The sequence below is a fragment of the Monodelphis domestica genome, chromosome 8, assembly GCF_027887165.1.
Source record: "Monodelphis domestica isolate mMonDom1 chromosome 8, mMonDom1.pri, whole genome shotgun sequence".
Classification (NCBI taxonomy): Eukaryota; Metazoa; Chordata; class Mammalia; order Didelphimorphia; family Didelphidae; genus Monodelphis; species Monodelphis domestica.
The window spans coordinates 8336391-8354758 of record NC_077234.1 but is presented as its reverse complement, the minus strand read 5'-3'; the positions used below and the strand labels follow the sequence as shown (position 1 = coordinate 8354758).

General features: G+C 41.0%; 1 protein-coding gene and 1 long non-coding RNA gene across 4 annotated transcripts in view; one reads left to right on the top strand and one right to left on the bottom strand.

Moving 5' to 3' along the window:
- The window catches only part of TPRG1 (tumor protein p63 regulated 1), a 170938-nt gene that overhangs the window by 76367 nt on the left and 76203 nt on the right, over positions 1–18368 (top strand). For all 3 annotated transcript variants that reach the window (XM_001362693.3, XM_056808199.1, XM_056808200.1), the window contains one exon: positions 10935–11111. In XM_001362693.3, coding sequence (XP_001362730.2) covers positions 10935–11111 — 177 coding nt within the window. The remainder of the gene's footprint in view (positions 1–10934; positions 11112–18368) is intronic.
- LOC103102602 (uncharacterized) lies at positions 3801–18182 on the bottom strand. The gene is made up of 4 exons (XR_001624519.2): positions 18040–18182; positions 14950–15026; positions 13955–14035; positions 3801–4423 (listed from the first exon to the last, which is right to left on the bottom strand). It is a non-coding gene; the product is annotated as an uncharacterized LOC103102602 (long non-coding RNA).

Here is an 18368-nt window from a genome sequence, read left to right as displayed (position 1 = left end):
CTCTGCTGGTAAAATGTCTGCATGCCACAGCTAGGAGAATGCCAGGGCTAGGCTCAGCTACCTTCTCTTTTCTCTCTTGGAATATGTGGGGCTAATGTCAAAAGAGCTGAAGAGGTGGTGGGAGCCGGAGGTGGACGTGAAGGAGTAAGTGGAGGGTGGCTCCCATTCTGAGTAGTGAGGTGTGCCAATCCCTCTGTATTTACGTGGCCCCTCCACCTCTCTGCTGGGTCATCTCCAACAAGAGCTCTTCCTAGGAGAGACAACCTCCTGCCTTCTGGACGATGCATTCTACATTCCCCCCTCCTCATTGGATGAAGTCAGAAATGTGGGGATGAATCTGGGCATTGAAACAGAGCAGAAGCGTTTCTGTACCTGCTTACTCCCAACTGAGGTCCCTGGGAAGGAATTACAGGCTGTCTATGGGAGGGAATTGGGATGCTGGGATAGAGCTGCTCCTTGCTTCAGCAGGCAGGCAATATGGGGGAAGGTCCATTCTATTTTCCCTAAGAAGGGGTACCATGCCAACCAGAGACCATCAGCTTGGCCCCCTCCAGGAAGCCTGGCACGAAGCCAAGTTTCAATAAAAACAGGCAAACATTTAGTCTGGGCAGAAAGAGAAGATCCATATTGAAGTGGTGGCCATATTGCTAGAGCAGAGTGCAGGGGCTACATGAGAGAAATAGGGGAGGTAGAAAATACGAGACTTGACAGCTGATTCATTGTGTATGTTGGGGGGTGGGACGGAGGGAAGCACCACAGGTGAGTGCCAGGATGCAATCTCTTGTGACTGGAAAGAAAAGTTGCCTCATAGTAAAATAAAGACATGGGGAAAGAAAGGCAGGATTAGAGGGCAGGCAATGAGTTCAGATTTTCCCATGTTGAAGGTGAGAAGTCATTAGGGACAGCCAAGAGGTAGTTGGAAAGGCGGGACTAGACCTCTAGGGAAACTTTGAGGGAGGGTTGGGGAGGGGATGCCTGGGTTTTGGCTGACAAAAAATAAGGTTGATGAATTTTCAGGCAGCTTCTGAGCTCACCAAGGGAAGAAATGGAAAGAAGAGAAAAGGAGCCCAGGCAGAACTTCTATGTTTTAGGGCTAGGAGGAGGCTTCAGGGAAGGAGTGAACAGACGGGGAGAACGTGAGCCGGGGAAATCTAGTCACATGGAAGCCAATGGGAGAAAGGGCACTAAAAGAGGGTCAATGGTACCTGAAATATCCTCATGAAGGAGGAAAATAGTGTTGGGCTTGCCAGAGACAGCAAGAAGATGAGCTATTGCCAGGGAGACAAAGAGTACAAGCAGACCTTCCCTTACATAACCAAGGTGTCCTTGACAAGTCCTCTGTGAACCACCTTTCCATGAATCAGCTCCTATTTGAAAGGCACGTGGAGCTGATTATGTAATACAACTTGTTGAGGACTCATTAGTGAAATGGAAAATCATGTTTCAAGGTAGTGTTGGTTGTTGTTGACGCCAACCAGAGATTTTCCTGGTAGCTGTAGGCAAGCCCTGATGGAAAGCTACATTCGCAGCAGCAAGGGAGTAGCAGCTTCTCTGGAGCATGGTCTTCTGGGTACTGCAGGGATGTCAGCATCCAGAGTAGCCTTTCTATAGCCTCTACTTGTAGACTTAAAATAGAGACTCTTGTCCCTGGAACCAGGTTGATATTTGTCTACAGTAGGACCTGGGCATCCCAGGTTTTGCCCCACTCATATTGTGGCAGTCATCCCAGGAAACGGTCCCACCTTGTCCTTTGCCAGGGACTAAGAGAGTTGTCTTGGATGAGGAAGACAGAGAAAGCTACAGGGTAAGGTTTGGGGTGTTTGACCCTAGGACTTTCTTACTCGAAAGCTGGCCCATCCTTCCTCCCCAATACTATCCCTCACAGTATGATATGGATGATAATGAAACCTTCTAACTTGGAGAGTTGACATGTTTGGGCGTAACAGTGTGAGTGAGGCTCTTTCTATTCCATGGTGCTTTTTTGCCAATATCCCTGGGCTTCTCATGGATTCTCTGGAGGCTTCGGTTTCCTCATTTATCACAGAAGAGATTGGAATGGGATGAAATGGGTCCTAAAAGTCCTCCAAGTTACCATGAGGTGATCACAAAAAGCACATTGTCCTCTTTCCTGAAGAGGAGTTTTCAATATGATTTGTGTCAGGAAACTATAGGTTACCTCGCATCAGGAGTCTTGAAGATTGAATAAAATGTCATCAGTGGGGGCAGTTAGATGGCTCAGTGAACTGAAAACCAGGGCTAGATCCTGGGTTCAAATCTGGCCTCAGATACATCCAAGCTATGTGACTTTGGGCAAGTCACTTAACCCCATTGCCTAACCTTTATGACCCTTCTGTCTTGAAACCAATAAACAATATTGATTCTAAGATGGAAGTTATGGGTTTAAAAAAGAAGGAATGTCATCAGATATGGAATAGAGGGGGTTCTCAGTAAAGTAGGTATTGGATTATGATCCTAGGAACAGAGATTTAAGTTTGGAAAGGACATTGAAGACCATCTAGTCCAATCTTTTCTGTTGTAGATGAAAGAAGAAAATATTAAATACTCATGATGTGCCAAGCACTGGGTGGGCTGAGCACTAGGAATACAACAGGAAAGTAGAGTCTCAGCACTCAAACAACTCCTTCTTCAGTAGAGGTGGGGAGATAGAGAACACATGAAAGAAAGTTCATCTCCAGGACATATGGGAAAGCCCAGGAGGCCTAAGGGAGCAGAGGTGGGGCAGATTATATGACAAGGGGATACATCAGTAAATCAGATGATATAACTGAAGGCCTGGAGTATAGAGAAAGGTTTGGTGGTAAAATCTAAAATATTTTGGGACACAGTGGCAGGTCAAGTGGATAGGAGGAAGAAGAAGAATGCCCTTAGTGGTATTATTTTTTTCTATACTTCTACCATCCCAGAGGCATTCTCAAACTGAGGCCCAGAGACAGGGAAGTGATTTACCCAAGGTCTCAGAGGTAGCTAGCAAACAGATTATGATGAGGAGAAAGGTACCGTGTCATTAAATGTTCCTTGAACCAGACTTCTTCCCTCGGGGTCTTCAGAACTCCACTACTTTTGAGGGGCTTAGATTGTCTGATTCCAAGATTCCATCATGAGACTGTGATTTGGAAAAGGCATGATCCTGAGAGACCTTTTTGTTGGTAGCCTCAAAATTGGGTTTGATGTCATAGAAACAGTGTTTATATTTGTGTGACCATCACTATGGTAGGAATTTACATTCCGGTCATCCACCACCAAGTTGAGTTCTATGAAAAGGCTCTTTTGTTGTTTGCCAATTGCAAATGAACAGTTAGCCAAAGGAGGGCAGGAGGTGAGGGCTCCATTCATTACCCCCTTTTCCTGCCTTGCCTTGGAAATACACTGGGCACCTGACTACCAGGGATGCTCTTACCTCCCCCTGTGATTCAGGATCATAAACTTACAACTGAAAGGGCTGGAAAGGCTATCAAGTTTAACCTTCTTATCTTAGAGATGAGGAAATGGAAGGAGAGTTTAGATAACTCATCCAAGTTCTTGTGGCTTATAAATATCAGAAGCAGCTTTAAACTTGGGTCTTTCTGACTGTGAGACCTAATTTCTGTGCCATTGGAAGACACCCACTTGCCTAAGAGCAAATGGGAAATCCAGGAATGAAGTAGGAAAGTCAGGAATTGAGCCCACAATTTTGATTACAAATATAGAGTTTTCCACTGTGCCACAATTTTGGCTCATGTCCACTCCCAGTGGCAAGTAGTGAGATTGTATAAGAAAATGGTTACACCCTAATATATGGCAGAAAAATGGGGTGACTGAAGTAAAAATGCATCAATAAACAAACAAGCCAGAGACTCAGGCTACAGGCTCACAGCTATTTATAAGCTGGTGGTTTAATCTGATTCCCACATTCCCCACATGGAAATTATGCAGAGTCTGTGTCAAAACAGAGCACCCGTGTTCCTAAAAAGAATTCTTTCTTTCCTGAATTCTTTACCTTTGAGAATAAATCTCATTATGAATCAAGGAAATGTTCTGTGCAGACCTTTTAACTTGTGATTGACTTTCTTTTGGAAGGAAATGAAGACTGGCTTACCAGGCGGTTGCTTCCAACTTGTTGCTAAGTAGATACAATCTATTTTGGGTGATGCAGGAAGCTGTTTGATAGGACATTTCAAGTTCAGAAAGCTCTTTCTTGTCAAGCCCAAGAGGGCTCAACAGACGATCGAGCATCCCTTCTTTTCCTCTCTCCCCCCACCCTTCTCTTCCCCTCTGTCTACATATTAGATTTGACCCAGGAATTGTTCCCTCGAAGAGCCGTTGTCTGTCTGTCCTCATGGAATACCATAAAGAACAGAAAAATGATAGGGATGGGACTTGAGCTTTCCCTCTGGGCACTGATATACTTCACTCCTTCAGTCACCTAGAAACAATAAGAATAATGCATTGATATCGATAACTACTAGATGGTCAGCAACCAGACTTGGGGTGGGTTGAGGAAGGCATTCCAAGAGCTTGTCTCCTTCAGTCAATCACTCTTTTTTCCTCTCCATCCCCAAGTGAGGCTCATTTAGTCTACTAGTCTGGGGTGCAAAAAGTCTCAATTATAAGTCTGCTGAAGAATGATTATAGGGATAGTGACTGACAGGGAATAATGCCAAGAAGGAACCCAATAAGGAGAGTGAACAACCCCTGTCCTTCCATCACTCCTTTCATTGGATCCAGCAAACAGACTTGAGGAAAAGAGTATAGCATGGGAAAAGTAAGTTGACCAATAAGAATTTATTAAGTGCCTACTGTGTGCTAAGGTATTGGAATACCCCCAAAAGACATATTATATATGTATATGTACATATATATATATATATATATATATCCCTTTTGGGGCAGGAATATATATGGGAGAGATAAAGAAAGAGCCAATTATTTGCCTATACCCAGCTCTTGGTCAAGTGCCTGTCACATAGATTAATAAATGTTAGTTGCTAAATGCATGTAAGAAGAGCTGTGATTTTGGTGATGTGGAAAGGTAGTGCTGCCTTTGTTGTAGGCTGCAGCTCTTCCACCCCCAACCCCCCTTCATCAATATTCTTTGTGTTTTCCTGGCTGAAATAAAAAGAAACACAAATCACCAGAGTAACCAAAAGGCATTAACCATTTGAGGAGCTTCTTCCATCTTCTGCTCATCCTCAGACCTAACTGTGCCCATAGGCCAGCCTTTCACAACTGACTGCAATTACCTGGAGTAGGTGATGGTGGTCCTGGTTCTGCCACTTTGAGGCACCAGGAGAACATTTCATCATGCTGTAAACCTTAGCTCCATGGAAAGTCAGCTGCTGCTTTTGGATCTTGAGAGTCTCATGGATGCATCTTTGGGCTGGATGTTATAGGAGTATGAATGAGGGTCCCTGCCTGTCAGGGGACAGGTAATTCGGTTGGAAGACACGATGTGCTTACTCAGGGCAAAGAAACCTAGTGGCATTGTGTGTGTATGGAGATAAGCAAATATAAACATGGAGGTAAATAAATAAAAATAAATATGGAGATAAACCAAGTATAAACCAAAGAATGATACAATCCACAATTAGACAATCCTAAAAGGCCAAAAGGGATTGAGAAAAGGAGAGATGAATATGAACTATAGGAATCAAAGTAAACTTCAAGGGAAAAGGTAGAATTTTAATGAAACTGCTAAAAAAATAAAGTACTAATAACATTTCTCTAGACTCCCCACAGGATCTCTGCTTCTTCACATGGATAGGCAGTTTTCAGATAAAGAAATTAAAACTATCAATAAGCACATGAAAAAGTGTCCTAAATCTCTCATAATCAGAGAAATGCAAATCAAAACAATGCTGAGGTACCACCTCACATCTTGCAGATTGGCCAATATGAGAGTAAAGAAAAATAATAAGTGTTGAAGGGGTTGTGGCAAAATTGGGACATTAATGCATTGCTGATGGAGTTGTGAATTAATATAGCCATTCTGGAGGACAATTTGGAATTATACCCAAAGGACTTTAAAAGACTGTCTACCCTTTGATTCAGCCACACCACTGCTGGGTTTATACTCCAAAGAAATCATAAGGGAAAATACGTACAAAAATATTTATAGCCGCACTCTTTGTGGTGGCCAAATAAAAAAGGAAAATGAAGGGGTGTCTCTCAATTGGGGAATGACTGAACATATTGTGGTAAATGATTGTGTGGAATACTACTGTGCTGTAAGGATTGATGATCTGGAAACATTCTATATGAAATAAGAAAATCTCAATGAACTGATGCAGAGCGAAATGAGCAGAACCAGGAGAACATTGAACACTGAAAGTAAGACACTGTGGAAACATCCAATGTAATGGACTTTGCTTCTAGTAGCAATGCAACAAGCCAGGATGTTACCCGCGCCCCCCCCCCCCATGGGGAAGAATGTTATCCATATTCTGAGAAAGACCTCTGGGAGTAGAAATGCAAAAGCAAAACATATGACATCACATATCACAGGTATAAAGGGCATGTGATTTGGGGTTTAGGCTTTAAAAATCATTCTATAGTAAAAAATGAATAGTTTGGAAATAAGTATCCAGTGATAACATTTGTATAACCCTGTGGGAGTGTTTGTCATCTCTAGATGGGGAGAAGGGAGGGAAAGAAAATGAATTATGGGAACATGGAAAAACATTTTAAAATAAAAATAAACAAATAATTAAAAAAAAAAGATCTCCCCCCACCCCTTCATCCTCTTGGATAAAGACTTTGACCAGTACTTTATTGAGAAAATGGAAGCCATTTTCCATGAGCTCCCTCTCTTCACCTTCTATTCATCTGAAAATTCCTTGATATCTTCAAAGCCCACAATGTTCTCTTGATTCCCTTCTCTGATGAAGAGGTGGCCTTTATCCTCCCCAACGCCAATGCATCCAAATGTCACTGAAACCTTTTTGACCTCATGTTGTCCAGCCTTTTCCTCTCGCTTTCATCTATTCCAACTAGTTGCTATTCTCTCCTCACCTAATGTTATTTTCTTCACTTCCTACAAATACATTTATTTCTCCCACATCCTTAAAAAATCACTAGATATTACCATCCCTCCTAGCTATCTTCTTGTTATTTCTTTTCTTTCTTAAACTCCTTGAAAATTCTGTCTACTCTCATTTCCTCCATCTGCTCTCCTTTCATTCTCCTAAAACACTTTTACTCTGATGTCTGACCTAATAACTCAACTGAAATGATTGCTTCTAAAATCGCCAATGCTTTATTGTTTAATCCTTAGTTCCTGTCTTAGAAACAACTCTATGACAGAAGGGCAAGAACCAGGCAAATGGCACTAAGTGACTTATCCAGGGTCACACAACTAGGAAGTGTCTGAAACCAGATATGAACGCAAGTCCTCCTGACTCCAGGCCTTGTAGGCTATGTACTGAGCCACTTAGTTGTCACATAGTGATTTCTCAATGGCCAAAGCTGATGGCTTTTTCTCAGTTGTCATGCTTTTCAACCCTCTGGACATTTGACACTGGGGACTACCATTTTCTCTGTGATTCTTTCTCCTTTGATAGTTGTTGAGATGCTTCCTTCTTTTATATCTCCTCTAATATATCTGATCATTCCTTCTCAGGCTTCTTTGCTGCATCTTTACTCTTCTTGAGGGAATTGAGGGGATTAGAACAGCAAGTGGTTAATTGTGGGAATTGAGTGCTTGGTTCTGGAGCTAGCTCAGTTGCTTTTCTATTCTATGATAAGTGCAGTCCAATTTCTGTCTCATGAGAACACTTTATTCAATTGTAGAAATTGTGACTCTTGACTAAGGACCTGCATTATGGTAAGCAGAAACTTGGGCCCTTGGGTGGTAAAGTAGAAAGAGCACGAGGGCTTGGATTCAGAAAGATCTCGGTTCAAATTTGGCCTCAGACATTTACCAGCTATGTGACTTTGGGCAAATCACTTACCCCTGTTGGCCTCAGTTATTCATCTGTAAAATAAACTAGAGAAAGAAATTGTAAACCGCTCCAATATCTGTGCAAAGAAATCCCCAAAAGGGGTCACAAAGAGTCAGACATGACTGAACAACAAAGTTATGCTAATGAGAAAGACACTAAGATATGAAGATTGATGGGAAGAATTTCCTCAAAATTAGACATATCAAGCAACCCATATGTCTTCTCTGAAAATTGGCCTCATACTGACTGATCCATCATTTATTGTGTCCATGTTCCTTTGATTGAGTACAGACAGATGGGGAAGTAGGCATCTTTTTTTTTTTAATTTTTTTCTGATTTCAGGAAATTTCACCTGTTGACTCCTCCTCCTGACTTGCCAAGTCCCTAATTCTCTTCCAATTAGAAATCAGATAATTTAGTTTTATAATCCAGTTGATTGTTTTCTTTTAATTAGTTTGTCTTATTTGATTGTTTTTAATCCATGAAAATTTATCCCTCCCTGATTCTAAGCTAAGGAGGTCTGGTCCCGATTTGTTAGGCAACTTGCACACATTGCTTAATAAATAAATAAATATTCACTGAAGCTCAAACCCAGTTTCCTCATTCATCTTTCACCTGCCACATTATCATAGCTTTAACTATGGAAATATCCCAGTGTTCTATCTAGGGCCCTCTTTTATTTTCCCTCCATGCTATCTGGGTTGGTGATCTCAGCATCCCTCTTGCATTTGATTATCATTTCTATGCAGATGCCACTCAAATCTTAATGTCACTTCTAGTCAGTGTCCTTAACTCTGTTCCCACATCACTAATTACCTTGGAAAATTTAAAGCTGGACCCCCAAAGGCATCTAAATTTTATGATCTCCTAAATCAGAAACTAGTATATTCCTCACAAATTATCTCTCAGACTTAAAGCCTAACCCTCCTTTCAGTCTCAAAGGCTCTTGATCTCAATATCACATTTAATTCCTCTGTCTGACTCACTTGACATGTAATTAGGGACTGGCCAATGAACCTAGCCCTTCAAAGAATGTACAGAGAAATGGGCTGCTACAATTTCTATGTAGACTTTCGAGATTTTGCAGACATCCTTTAATCACTAACTTTGAATACCCATGCTCAGAACGGTGGGTCTCATTGGTCAGTTCCTCCCTCCTGTACCAGACATATCAAGTCAGTTGTCATTGATCATGAGGTTGCTATCTCACCATTTTTTGCTTCTGTCCCCTTCTCGCTATTCACTCAGCAACTACCCAATGGTAATCCATTACTCATTCCCACACTGTTATAATATTCTGATATTTGTCTCCCTATCTCAAATTTCTCTTTACTCCAGTCCATTTTCCAAGATCTCAAAGTGACTGCCAAAAATTACTGGTCTAGCTGTGTTACCTCTTTATGTTTATTATTCCCAGGATCAAATATAAATTGTTATTATTTGCCATTTAAACCCTTTTTTTTTTCAAATTTAACTTCACTCTACTTTTTCAGTCTTAATCCTCTTTGATCCTACAAATTCCTTCTCGAAGTGAAGCATACGGGCTGTTTCACTGGCCTTTCCTCAGCAGCCTTCATCTTCAACCTCTTTGATTTTGCACTGGCTAGCCTCTCCCTCTTCATTTCCATTTTTAAATTCCTTGATTAATTAAGTAACCCAGCTCTAACTAGATTATGTAATTTCTGTAAGAAGTCTTTCCCAGTCTTCCCAGTCTCCCCAGTTTCTGGTGCCTTCTTCCCCCCAGAGTTATTTTGTATCTGTTTTGTTTCTGTTCTACATATAATTATATGTGTGCATAATGTCTCTCCTGTTACAATGTAAGCTCCTTGAAGGCACAGCCTCTTTGGCTTTTGTCTTGGTCCCCCTCAGTACCTAACAGAGTGCATGGCATTTAGGATATTTTCAGTAAATTAATGCTTTGCAATTCCCACTCAACCACAATGCATCTGCAGGCTTGTCCACTTTGAGGGTGATGTAGTTTAACAAGGGGACCACAAAGACTAACTGTGTTGCCTTAAAAAAGTAGCTAGACAGAAAGGAATGATGAACTGGAGGAATTCCATGTGAACTGGAACGACCTCCAGGAAATGATGCAGAGTGAAAGGAGCAGAACCAGGAGAACATTGTACACAGAGGCTGATACATTGTGGCACAATTGAATGTAACTGACTTTGCTACTAACAGTAATGCAATGATACAGGACAATCCCGAGGGACATATGAAAAAGAATGTATCCACATCCAGAGAAAGAAACGTGGGAGTAGAAACACAGAAGAAAAACATAGGATTGATCATGTAGTTTGATGGGTATATGACTGGGGGTCTGGTGTTAAAAGATCACTCTACTGCAAATATAAACAATGTGGAAATAGGTTTTGAACAATGATACATATATAACCCAGTGGAAGTGTTTATTGGCGTCAGGATGGGGGAGGAAAGAGGGGGATGAATCATGTAACCATGGAAAAATTTTCTAAATTAAAAAAGAGAAAAAAGTAGCTAGACATATACATATACAAAGACACAACATTCTTTGAGGACATGGTGAGATTCAAAACTTATGTATCTTTGCTTTATCTTTTTTGGGAGTATCATTTGAACTCTCCTCTACTCTGCCTCTTTTACATGAATATTGCATGAGGAATTTAGTTAGAGTCAGAATATCCTGAATTCAAATCCCCACTTCAGCACTTGTCTGCAGTGTAACCATGGAGAATCCATGAGTTCTCCGAGCCTCCGTTTCCTAAGCTGTAAAATGGCTATATTTATAAGGACAGTGGTGTCCTTACAAGATTGACTCAAGGATACAAGATAAACACACAAGCCATTTTGAATCTAGAAAAAGCTATAGAGATGTCAAGTCCTCTGATTATATAGGAAATGTCCAAAGCTTCCTCACTAGTTTTGGATTCAGGATTCTCCTTATGCCTTTCACTCTTCTTCCCTTTTGGAAAAGACCAATTGTTAATCCTTGTTCCATCCCATCGCTCCCTACAGAGTAGACCACTGGAACAATGAGAAGGAAAGGCTGGTGGCTATCACGGAAGACACCCTGCTGATCTGCAAATATGACTTCATCATGCTCAGCTGTGTTCAGTTACAATGCATCCCCCTGAACAGCATCTGTCGCATCTGTCTGGGCAACTTTGTCTTTCCCGGAAAGTCCTTGGATAAGTGAGTATCTGCTCTGCCTCAGGTGGGTGGGGTAGAGGTGAAGGAAATGGCCAAACCTTGCCTGGTAATCCAGAGAGAAGCAAGATGGAAGTAGCTCAGTAGAATGCAAAGGTGATGAGACTAAGAGTCAGAAGAAGTTTCAATTCTACCTTTTCTTTCAAGACTCATCTAGGTTTGTGTAGTACTGGACATGTGCTGTTGACTGCCACTGCTTTTTTCCTACAGCATCTGCCTCTCTGCATGTTGTGGATGCATGAAAGGGAGGGCCATGGCTTACACTCCTTTTATCTCCCAGGGCCCTTGACACAATCTGTATGCAGCATAGACTTTAGGTGTGTTGTTGCTGATGGTGATGTGACTACCCTGAGTCCTCTATGGTCAGTTTCCTAAGCCATCTAATGAGGGACTGGACTAGTTGATCCCCAGTTCTGTGTTCTAGGTTCTAAGAGTTCCAAAATTTTACATTCAAAAGTAAATATATTCTATTTTGGCTCAACATTTCTAAAACCTGCGTTCTAAGACCCCCTGTAACTCAGAAAATTTTTATTCCACTTTCAAAAGACTCATCTGGAACTGACATTCTGTTTTCTATATTCTAAGATTGCTTAGAAACTGGACCATCTCTACCTGTTGCTTAGAGACTCTTAACTAGGGTCATAGGTTATGCTAACTAGACTTGTTTTAAGTCAGTTTCTAAGCACTGATAGTCTAGTCTCTCCCACCCAAATCCTTTTCTAATTCCAGCATTCTAGTTCCTGTGATCTAATATTTAGATCTTATATCCACCTTCTATGTTCTTTTTTATTCAAAGATATTTTTTCCAATTACTTGCAATAACAGTTTTCCACATATATTTTCCAAAATTCCATCCTAAGTCACCTTTTGGCTCTACCATTGTATGTTCGAAGGTCCTTTTCTCTCTTGATACTCTATATTTTCAGGTGACCTGAGCTCTCACATTCTCCAGGAGCTTTCTCATGGGAATCTCTGAATTCTAGCCCCTTCATGTAAACACAAGCACACACATACACACACATTTCATCTATTTCCTTCCTAGGGTAGACTCATATTTCTTCTACTTAATAAACTCCTCTTCCCTAAGATCATTTATTCCTTTTCTGCTCTTAACATTTCTCTGGTATCTTAACTGAGAAAAGGAATAAGAATAAGAAGGTGAACAAGATTGTGAGAGTCTTTGTAAGAATCGATATGTTGTTCTGCCATCACACCACTTCCCCCTCGTCCCCCAAAGCCATTTTGTTTCAGAGGGCATTGCTGGAGAAAGCAGACTTTGTTTTCTGGGTTCTGCTGGCCCTTGAGTGTGCTCCTTTTTGTCGAGTGTGCTTCTTTATCAAAGGAAGCACAGCCTAGAAAATTGAGATATAGGGATAAGTTCACGATTTCATTTTAACTGTTGCACTTCACACCCCTCTGCCTCTGACTAGACACATGGGTTAATTGGAGGTTTTTATTTTATTTTGTTTGGCTTGTTTTGACTCAACCTCTTCATTGAAATATTTGTTGAATGAAGAATGGTTAAAGAAGAGGCAAGAGAAAGAAAAAAAAGGAAAAAGAAACACTACTCTTTGGTAACCACAAAATGGAAGATCAGGACTGGAGCAACCCAGAATAATAGTCTATATAAGGAAAGGGGGCATTCTAACTTCCTTAAAGAGAAGCTCTGTTATAGCTGAAGCAAGCGTCCCCCCTACCCCCCGTAGAGCAGGGTGCCATTTCCATTAAACATTCCATTGGCCAAAAGGGGTAAAGATAAGAAAGACTAAAAAGCTTACTTTCTGTCTTTGTAACAACTCTAAGACAGAAGGGTGAACAGGATTAGGTGATTTATGTGCCCAGTTTCACAGAGCTAGGAAGTCTTTGAGGCCAGATTTGAACTCGGGCTCTCCTGACTCAAGGTCTGGCAGTTTAGCCACTGTGCCACCTAGCTACCTCCGGAAGTAGACTTGTGAATTCGGTGATGGAGAGGTAGATTCCCCATGAGGAAATTCCTTCCACTAATCCGGGTTGATGTCTTCTCTGTAATTTATAGTCTATATATTTTGTTTTATTCATTTGTATTTCTCTTCTAGCATCCCAACTCCCTGCCACCCATAAAATCTGGGTTCCTTGAGATCAAGGAATGATTAATTTTCCTCTTTGTATTAACATTGCCAGAAAGCATAATATCTATGGAGCACCTGACAGATATTTAATGAATGCATTTTGAATTGACAAGGTCTGGTCCTGATAGAGTATTATTTCAAGTTTAAATTTTGATAAAGACTATCCTGTTCCATCAATCTTCTAACTTTTATGACAAATATGGCGTGAAAATAGGTAATGGAAGAGTTGCTTTTAAACAACAGTGTGATACTGCTTAAAAGAATGTTTCTCTTGAGTGTGAAGATCTCAGTTCAAATCCTGCCTCTCCCACTTACTAATATAGGGAAGACACAACCTCTGATCCTCAGTTTGCCCATTTGTAAAAATGAATATGTTGAACCAAGTGGCTTCTAAAGAGCCTTCTAGTTCCAGACTTAAAACACTGTGATCTCAGGGGCAGATAGATGACTCAGTAGACAGAGAGTTAGGACTAGACACAGGAGATCCTGAGTTCAAAACTGTCCTTACACACTTCCTAGCTGGATGAGTTACTTAACCTCCATGGCCTAGCCCTTATCCTTCTGCTGCCTTGGAACCAATAAAACCTAGTATAGATTCTAAGATGGAAGGTAGGGGTTTAAAAAGAAACACTCTGATCTCCCCCACCATAGATCTCAACTCTAAATTATACATGGGTGTTTGGGTTTGTCAGGTAGACTGTTGCTTATTTAGGTACAAACCTCACTTATGGGAAGGCCAAAGGGTTTCAGAGGAACTTCCCAACAAAATGGTTTGTCCTCCTTTCCTCTCCTTCTAAAGCTCTGGAAAAAAACAAGGAAGACTCAATAAGAATCCTTCTTTAGCTTCTTGGTTTTGTGCCGGGGCATTGGGGGTGGGGAGCAGTGTGTGTGTGTGTGTGTGTGTGTGTGTGTGTGTGTGTGTGTGTGTGTGTACATGTGCATGTGTGCATGCACACTTGCTCACAGGTTCACAGTACCATTCCTGTGGAGGTAACCGCTGCCTTTGAGCGTCTCATCAGAACTTTGCCAGCAACATGCTCCAGCACATCCCACGTACCTGGTGCTTATGAAACAGAGATGTTTTGTTTTAATCATCACTTGCCTTTGGCTTAAAGGAAATGGGGTGTGTATGTGTGGGGGGAGAAATAAGGAACGTCTATGCCTCATTTACTTGGTGTGATGCTGGCAGATTCTCTCTAGATAAGAGGCTTCTGTAAGAGAAGGAACAAGGAACTAGTGAATGGGATCCTTTATCCTGTTGGATCCTTCTCTGCCTCAATTCTAGGAAGACAGATCTTTAGAGTCCTACTTTCTCTGGCTGCAAATGGAATAGAAGCGCTCTCTCTCTCTCTCTCTCTCTCTCTCTCTCTCTCTTTCTCTCTCTCTCTCTCTCTCTTTCTCTCCTCTCTCTCTTTCTCTCTCTCGTCTTTCTCTCTCTTTCTCTCTCTCTCTCTCTCTCTCTCTCTCTCTCTCTCTCTCTTTCTCTCTCTCTCTCCTTTCTCTCTCTCTCTCTCTCTCTCTCTCTCTCTCTCTCTCTCTCTCGCTCTCTCTCTCTCTCTCTCTCTCTCTCGCTCTCTCTCTCTCTCTCTCTCTCTCTCTCTCTCCTCTCTCTCTCTCTCTCTCTCTCTCTCTCTCTCTCACTTGCTTAGCATAATTGGACACATTCCCAGGTTTTAATGAAAATGCATTCCTTATAATCCACTTGTGTCTCTCACCCAATCCTTTTAGAGAGTCTTGAAAGAAGGCACTCCTCCATCCGTCCTAGCCTGAGGATGCAGACCTTGGAAACTGGCTGAAGGAAAAAGGGGGAAAGACTTTATATCCTCCCCTGCTCTTTCAAGCAGAGTAGCATGATTAATCATTCAAGGCTAAAGACAGTAGGATGTGAGTCAGACTGGACCCTCCCAAGGTGTGGCTTTTCCATCAGTTACCCTAATGGATGGGCCCCAGAGCTCATTCGAGTGAATGTCCATATTTCATTCTTCATATCTGCTTGTGAATAAAGTTTTTGCTATGTGGCCATGAAGTTTGCAGAGTTACTTCTATGATGGCTACTTGGGTTAGTCTACAGATGGGAATAATAGGAGAGGAATGTCACGCACTTGGGATTCTTTGATTTCTGGAAGACTTGTCACAGTGGCATCCATGCTGCCCTCATAGAGAAAGTAGGAGGGTGTGGGCTACTGAGAGTTCACTTAGGAAGGTTCAGAATTGCTAAAAATGAATTGACCTTCAAAACAGACGTGAATTGTTTGTTATGAAACTGGATATCGGCTTCCCGTGGAATATCATAGGGCCCTAAGTGTGGCTCTAGGTTATTCCAAAATTCTGGCAGTGACTTGGAGAAGGCAAAGATGGATGGCATGTGGAACTTTTTGAGAATAGGGAGTACTTGATTTTTGATATTTCAATCCCTAGGCACTTAACTATTTGTAAGATTCTAGGCAAAGCACTTAACTCTGTTTGCCTCAGTTTCCTCATAGAAGTTGATGCAAAAGACAAACCATTCTAGTATCTTTGCCAAGACATCCTCAAATGAGGTCACAGAATTGGACAGAACAGAATAAGAATAACAATTTGAATCCCATGTTTTTGGAATATTGTAGAGGCTTCTTAAATGCCTCACTGATTGACAGATGACACAGAGAAGGAAGGATGATGGAAGTATGATCTGAAAATATCACAATATTGTAGACCATTTGGTGGAATACTTTAAGATGGAACTGCTTTCTGGTCCAGTGGCTCCACTGACAACTTCCCTGGTAGCTCTTAATTGGATAGGTTGATCCTGAGGTCATAAAGGCACTGCTGGATCAATGGAACCCAACTGCTGATTTCTTTTTTTTACAAAGTTGTAAAGACTTCATGTGAGAGCCTATGTCAGGTGGTAGAATGATGAGATATAGAGCTGGGATCCCCAAACATGACTTGGACACCTATCAGGTTGACTTTGTGGGAATATCCCTTCACCTCTCTGAGAAACAGACTCTTCCTTCCTTTATAAAGAAGACATTGAGGCACCCTTGGGTAGCACAATGGACAGAGTGCTAGATCTAAAGTCAGAAGAGCCTGAGCTCAAATATGACCTTGGGCATTTCTTAGCTATGTGACTATAGAAATCAATCATTTAACCCTTATTGCTTAGACCTCACTACTCTTCTGTCTTAGAAGTTATAGTAAAACAGAAGGGATGCCCTCCCTAATTTGTTAATATATGCACTCAAGGATATAAATTTTCCTCTAAGTACTGCTTTGGCTGCATCCCATAAGGTTTGAAAGGATGTCTCACCATTGTCATTTTCCTCAATGAAATTATTAATTGTTTCTATGATTTCTTCTCTAACTAACCAATTTTGGAGTATCATATTATTTAATTTCCAATTAATTTTTGATTTGGCTCTCCATGTACCCTTACTGATCAATATTTTTATTACCTTATGATCTGAAAAGGTTGCATTTATTATTTCTGCTTTTCTGCATTTGAATGCCATGTTTCTGTGACCTAGTGTATGATCTATTTTTGTGAATGTGCCATGTGGTGCTGAGAAGAAGGTTCCTTTTAGTCCCTATTTATTTTTCTCCATATGTCTATTAACTCTAATTTTTCTAAGATTTCATTCACCTCTTTTACCTCTTTCTTATTTATTTTTTGGTTTGATTTATCTAAATTTGATAGTGGTTGATTCAAGTCTCCCACTAATATGGTTTTACTCTCTATTTCCTCCTTCAATTCTCCTAGTTTCTCCATTAGAAATTTGGATGCTATACCATTTGGTGCATGCATGTTGATTAGTGATATTTCCTCATTGTCTGTACTCCCTTTTAACAGAATATATTTACCTTCCCTATCCCTTTTGATCAGGTCTATTTTTGCTTTGGCTTTGTCAGATATCATGATTGCAACTCCTGCCTTCTTTCTATCAGTTGAGGCCCAAAATCTCTTACTCCATCCTTTAATTATAACCTTGTGAGTATCAACCCGCCTCATATGTGTTTCTTGAAGACAACATATGGTAGGGTTTTGGGTTCTAATCCAATTTGCTATTTGTCTACGTTTTATGGGTGAGTTAATCCCATTCACGTTCAAAGTTATGATTGTCACTTGTGGATTCCCTGGCATTTTGATATCTTCCCCTAGTTCTGACCTTTCTTCTTTAGCTATAACCTTTTGAACCAGTGATTTACTTTAGGTCAGTTCCCCTAGTCCCCTCCCTTGATATGCTTCCCTTTCTATCCCCTCCATTTTTATGCTCCCTTCCCCTCCCCCTCTCCTTCCCTTCTTTTTTTATACTACCTCCTCCCTCCCCCTCCTTAATTTTCCTTTCTCTTTTACCCTGTTGGATAAGATAGAATTCAGGATCCCACTGGATCTAGATGTTCTTCCCTCTCAGATTTGATTTCACTGAGAGTAAGGTTTAAGTAATTCCACTTCATGCTCTCTTCCTCTCCTTCTCATATGAGAGTTCTTCCCCTCCCCTCCCCATGTGTATCTTTATATGGGAAAGATTATTCTATTTAGTCCCCCCCCCATTTCTTGAAGTAAATGTTAGTATTTTCGACGATTCCCCCCTCCCTTTTTCTTTCTTTGCCCCCCCTTTCACCAAATCTTCTTGATGCCCTAATCTTTCCCTATGCATGTTTCTTCTAACTACTCTTATGATGCATACAATTTTTGAGAGTTACACAAAACATTTTCCCCACATATTAATATATATAATTTGATGTAAATGTAGTCCTTATAGAAGAGAGTTTGACTTAAAGAAAAAGATAAGATTTATCTCCTTTTCCCTTTCTTTCATATTTACCTTTTCATGTTTCTCTTGCTTTCTGTGCTTGGATATCGAACTTTCCACAGAGCTCTGGTCTTTTCTTAGCAAATGCTTGGAAATCTTCTATTTTGTTAAATGACCTTACTTTCCCCTGGAAGTATATAGTCAGTTTTGCTGGGTAGTTGATTCTTGGTTGGAGACCCAGCTCTCTTGCCTTTCTAAATATCGTGTTCCATGCTTTGCGGTCTCTTAGTGTGTTAGCCGCTAAGTCCTGTGTGATCCTTATGGGAGCCCCCCTATATCTGAAGCTCCTCTTCTTGGCTTCTTGTAGGATTTTCTCCTTTGCTTGGAAGCTCTTGAATTTG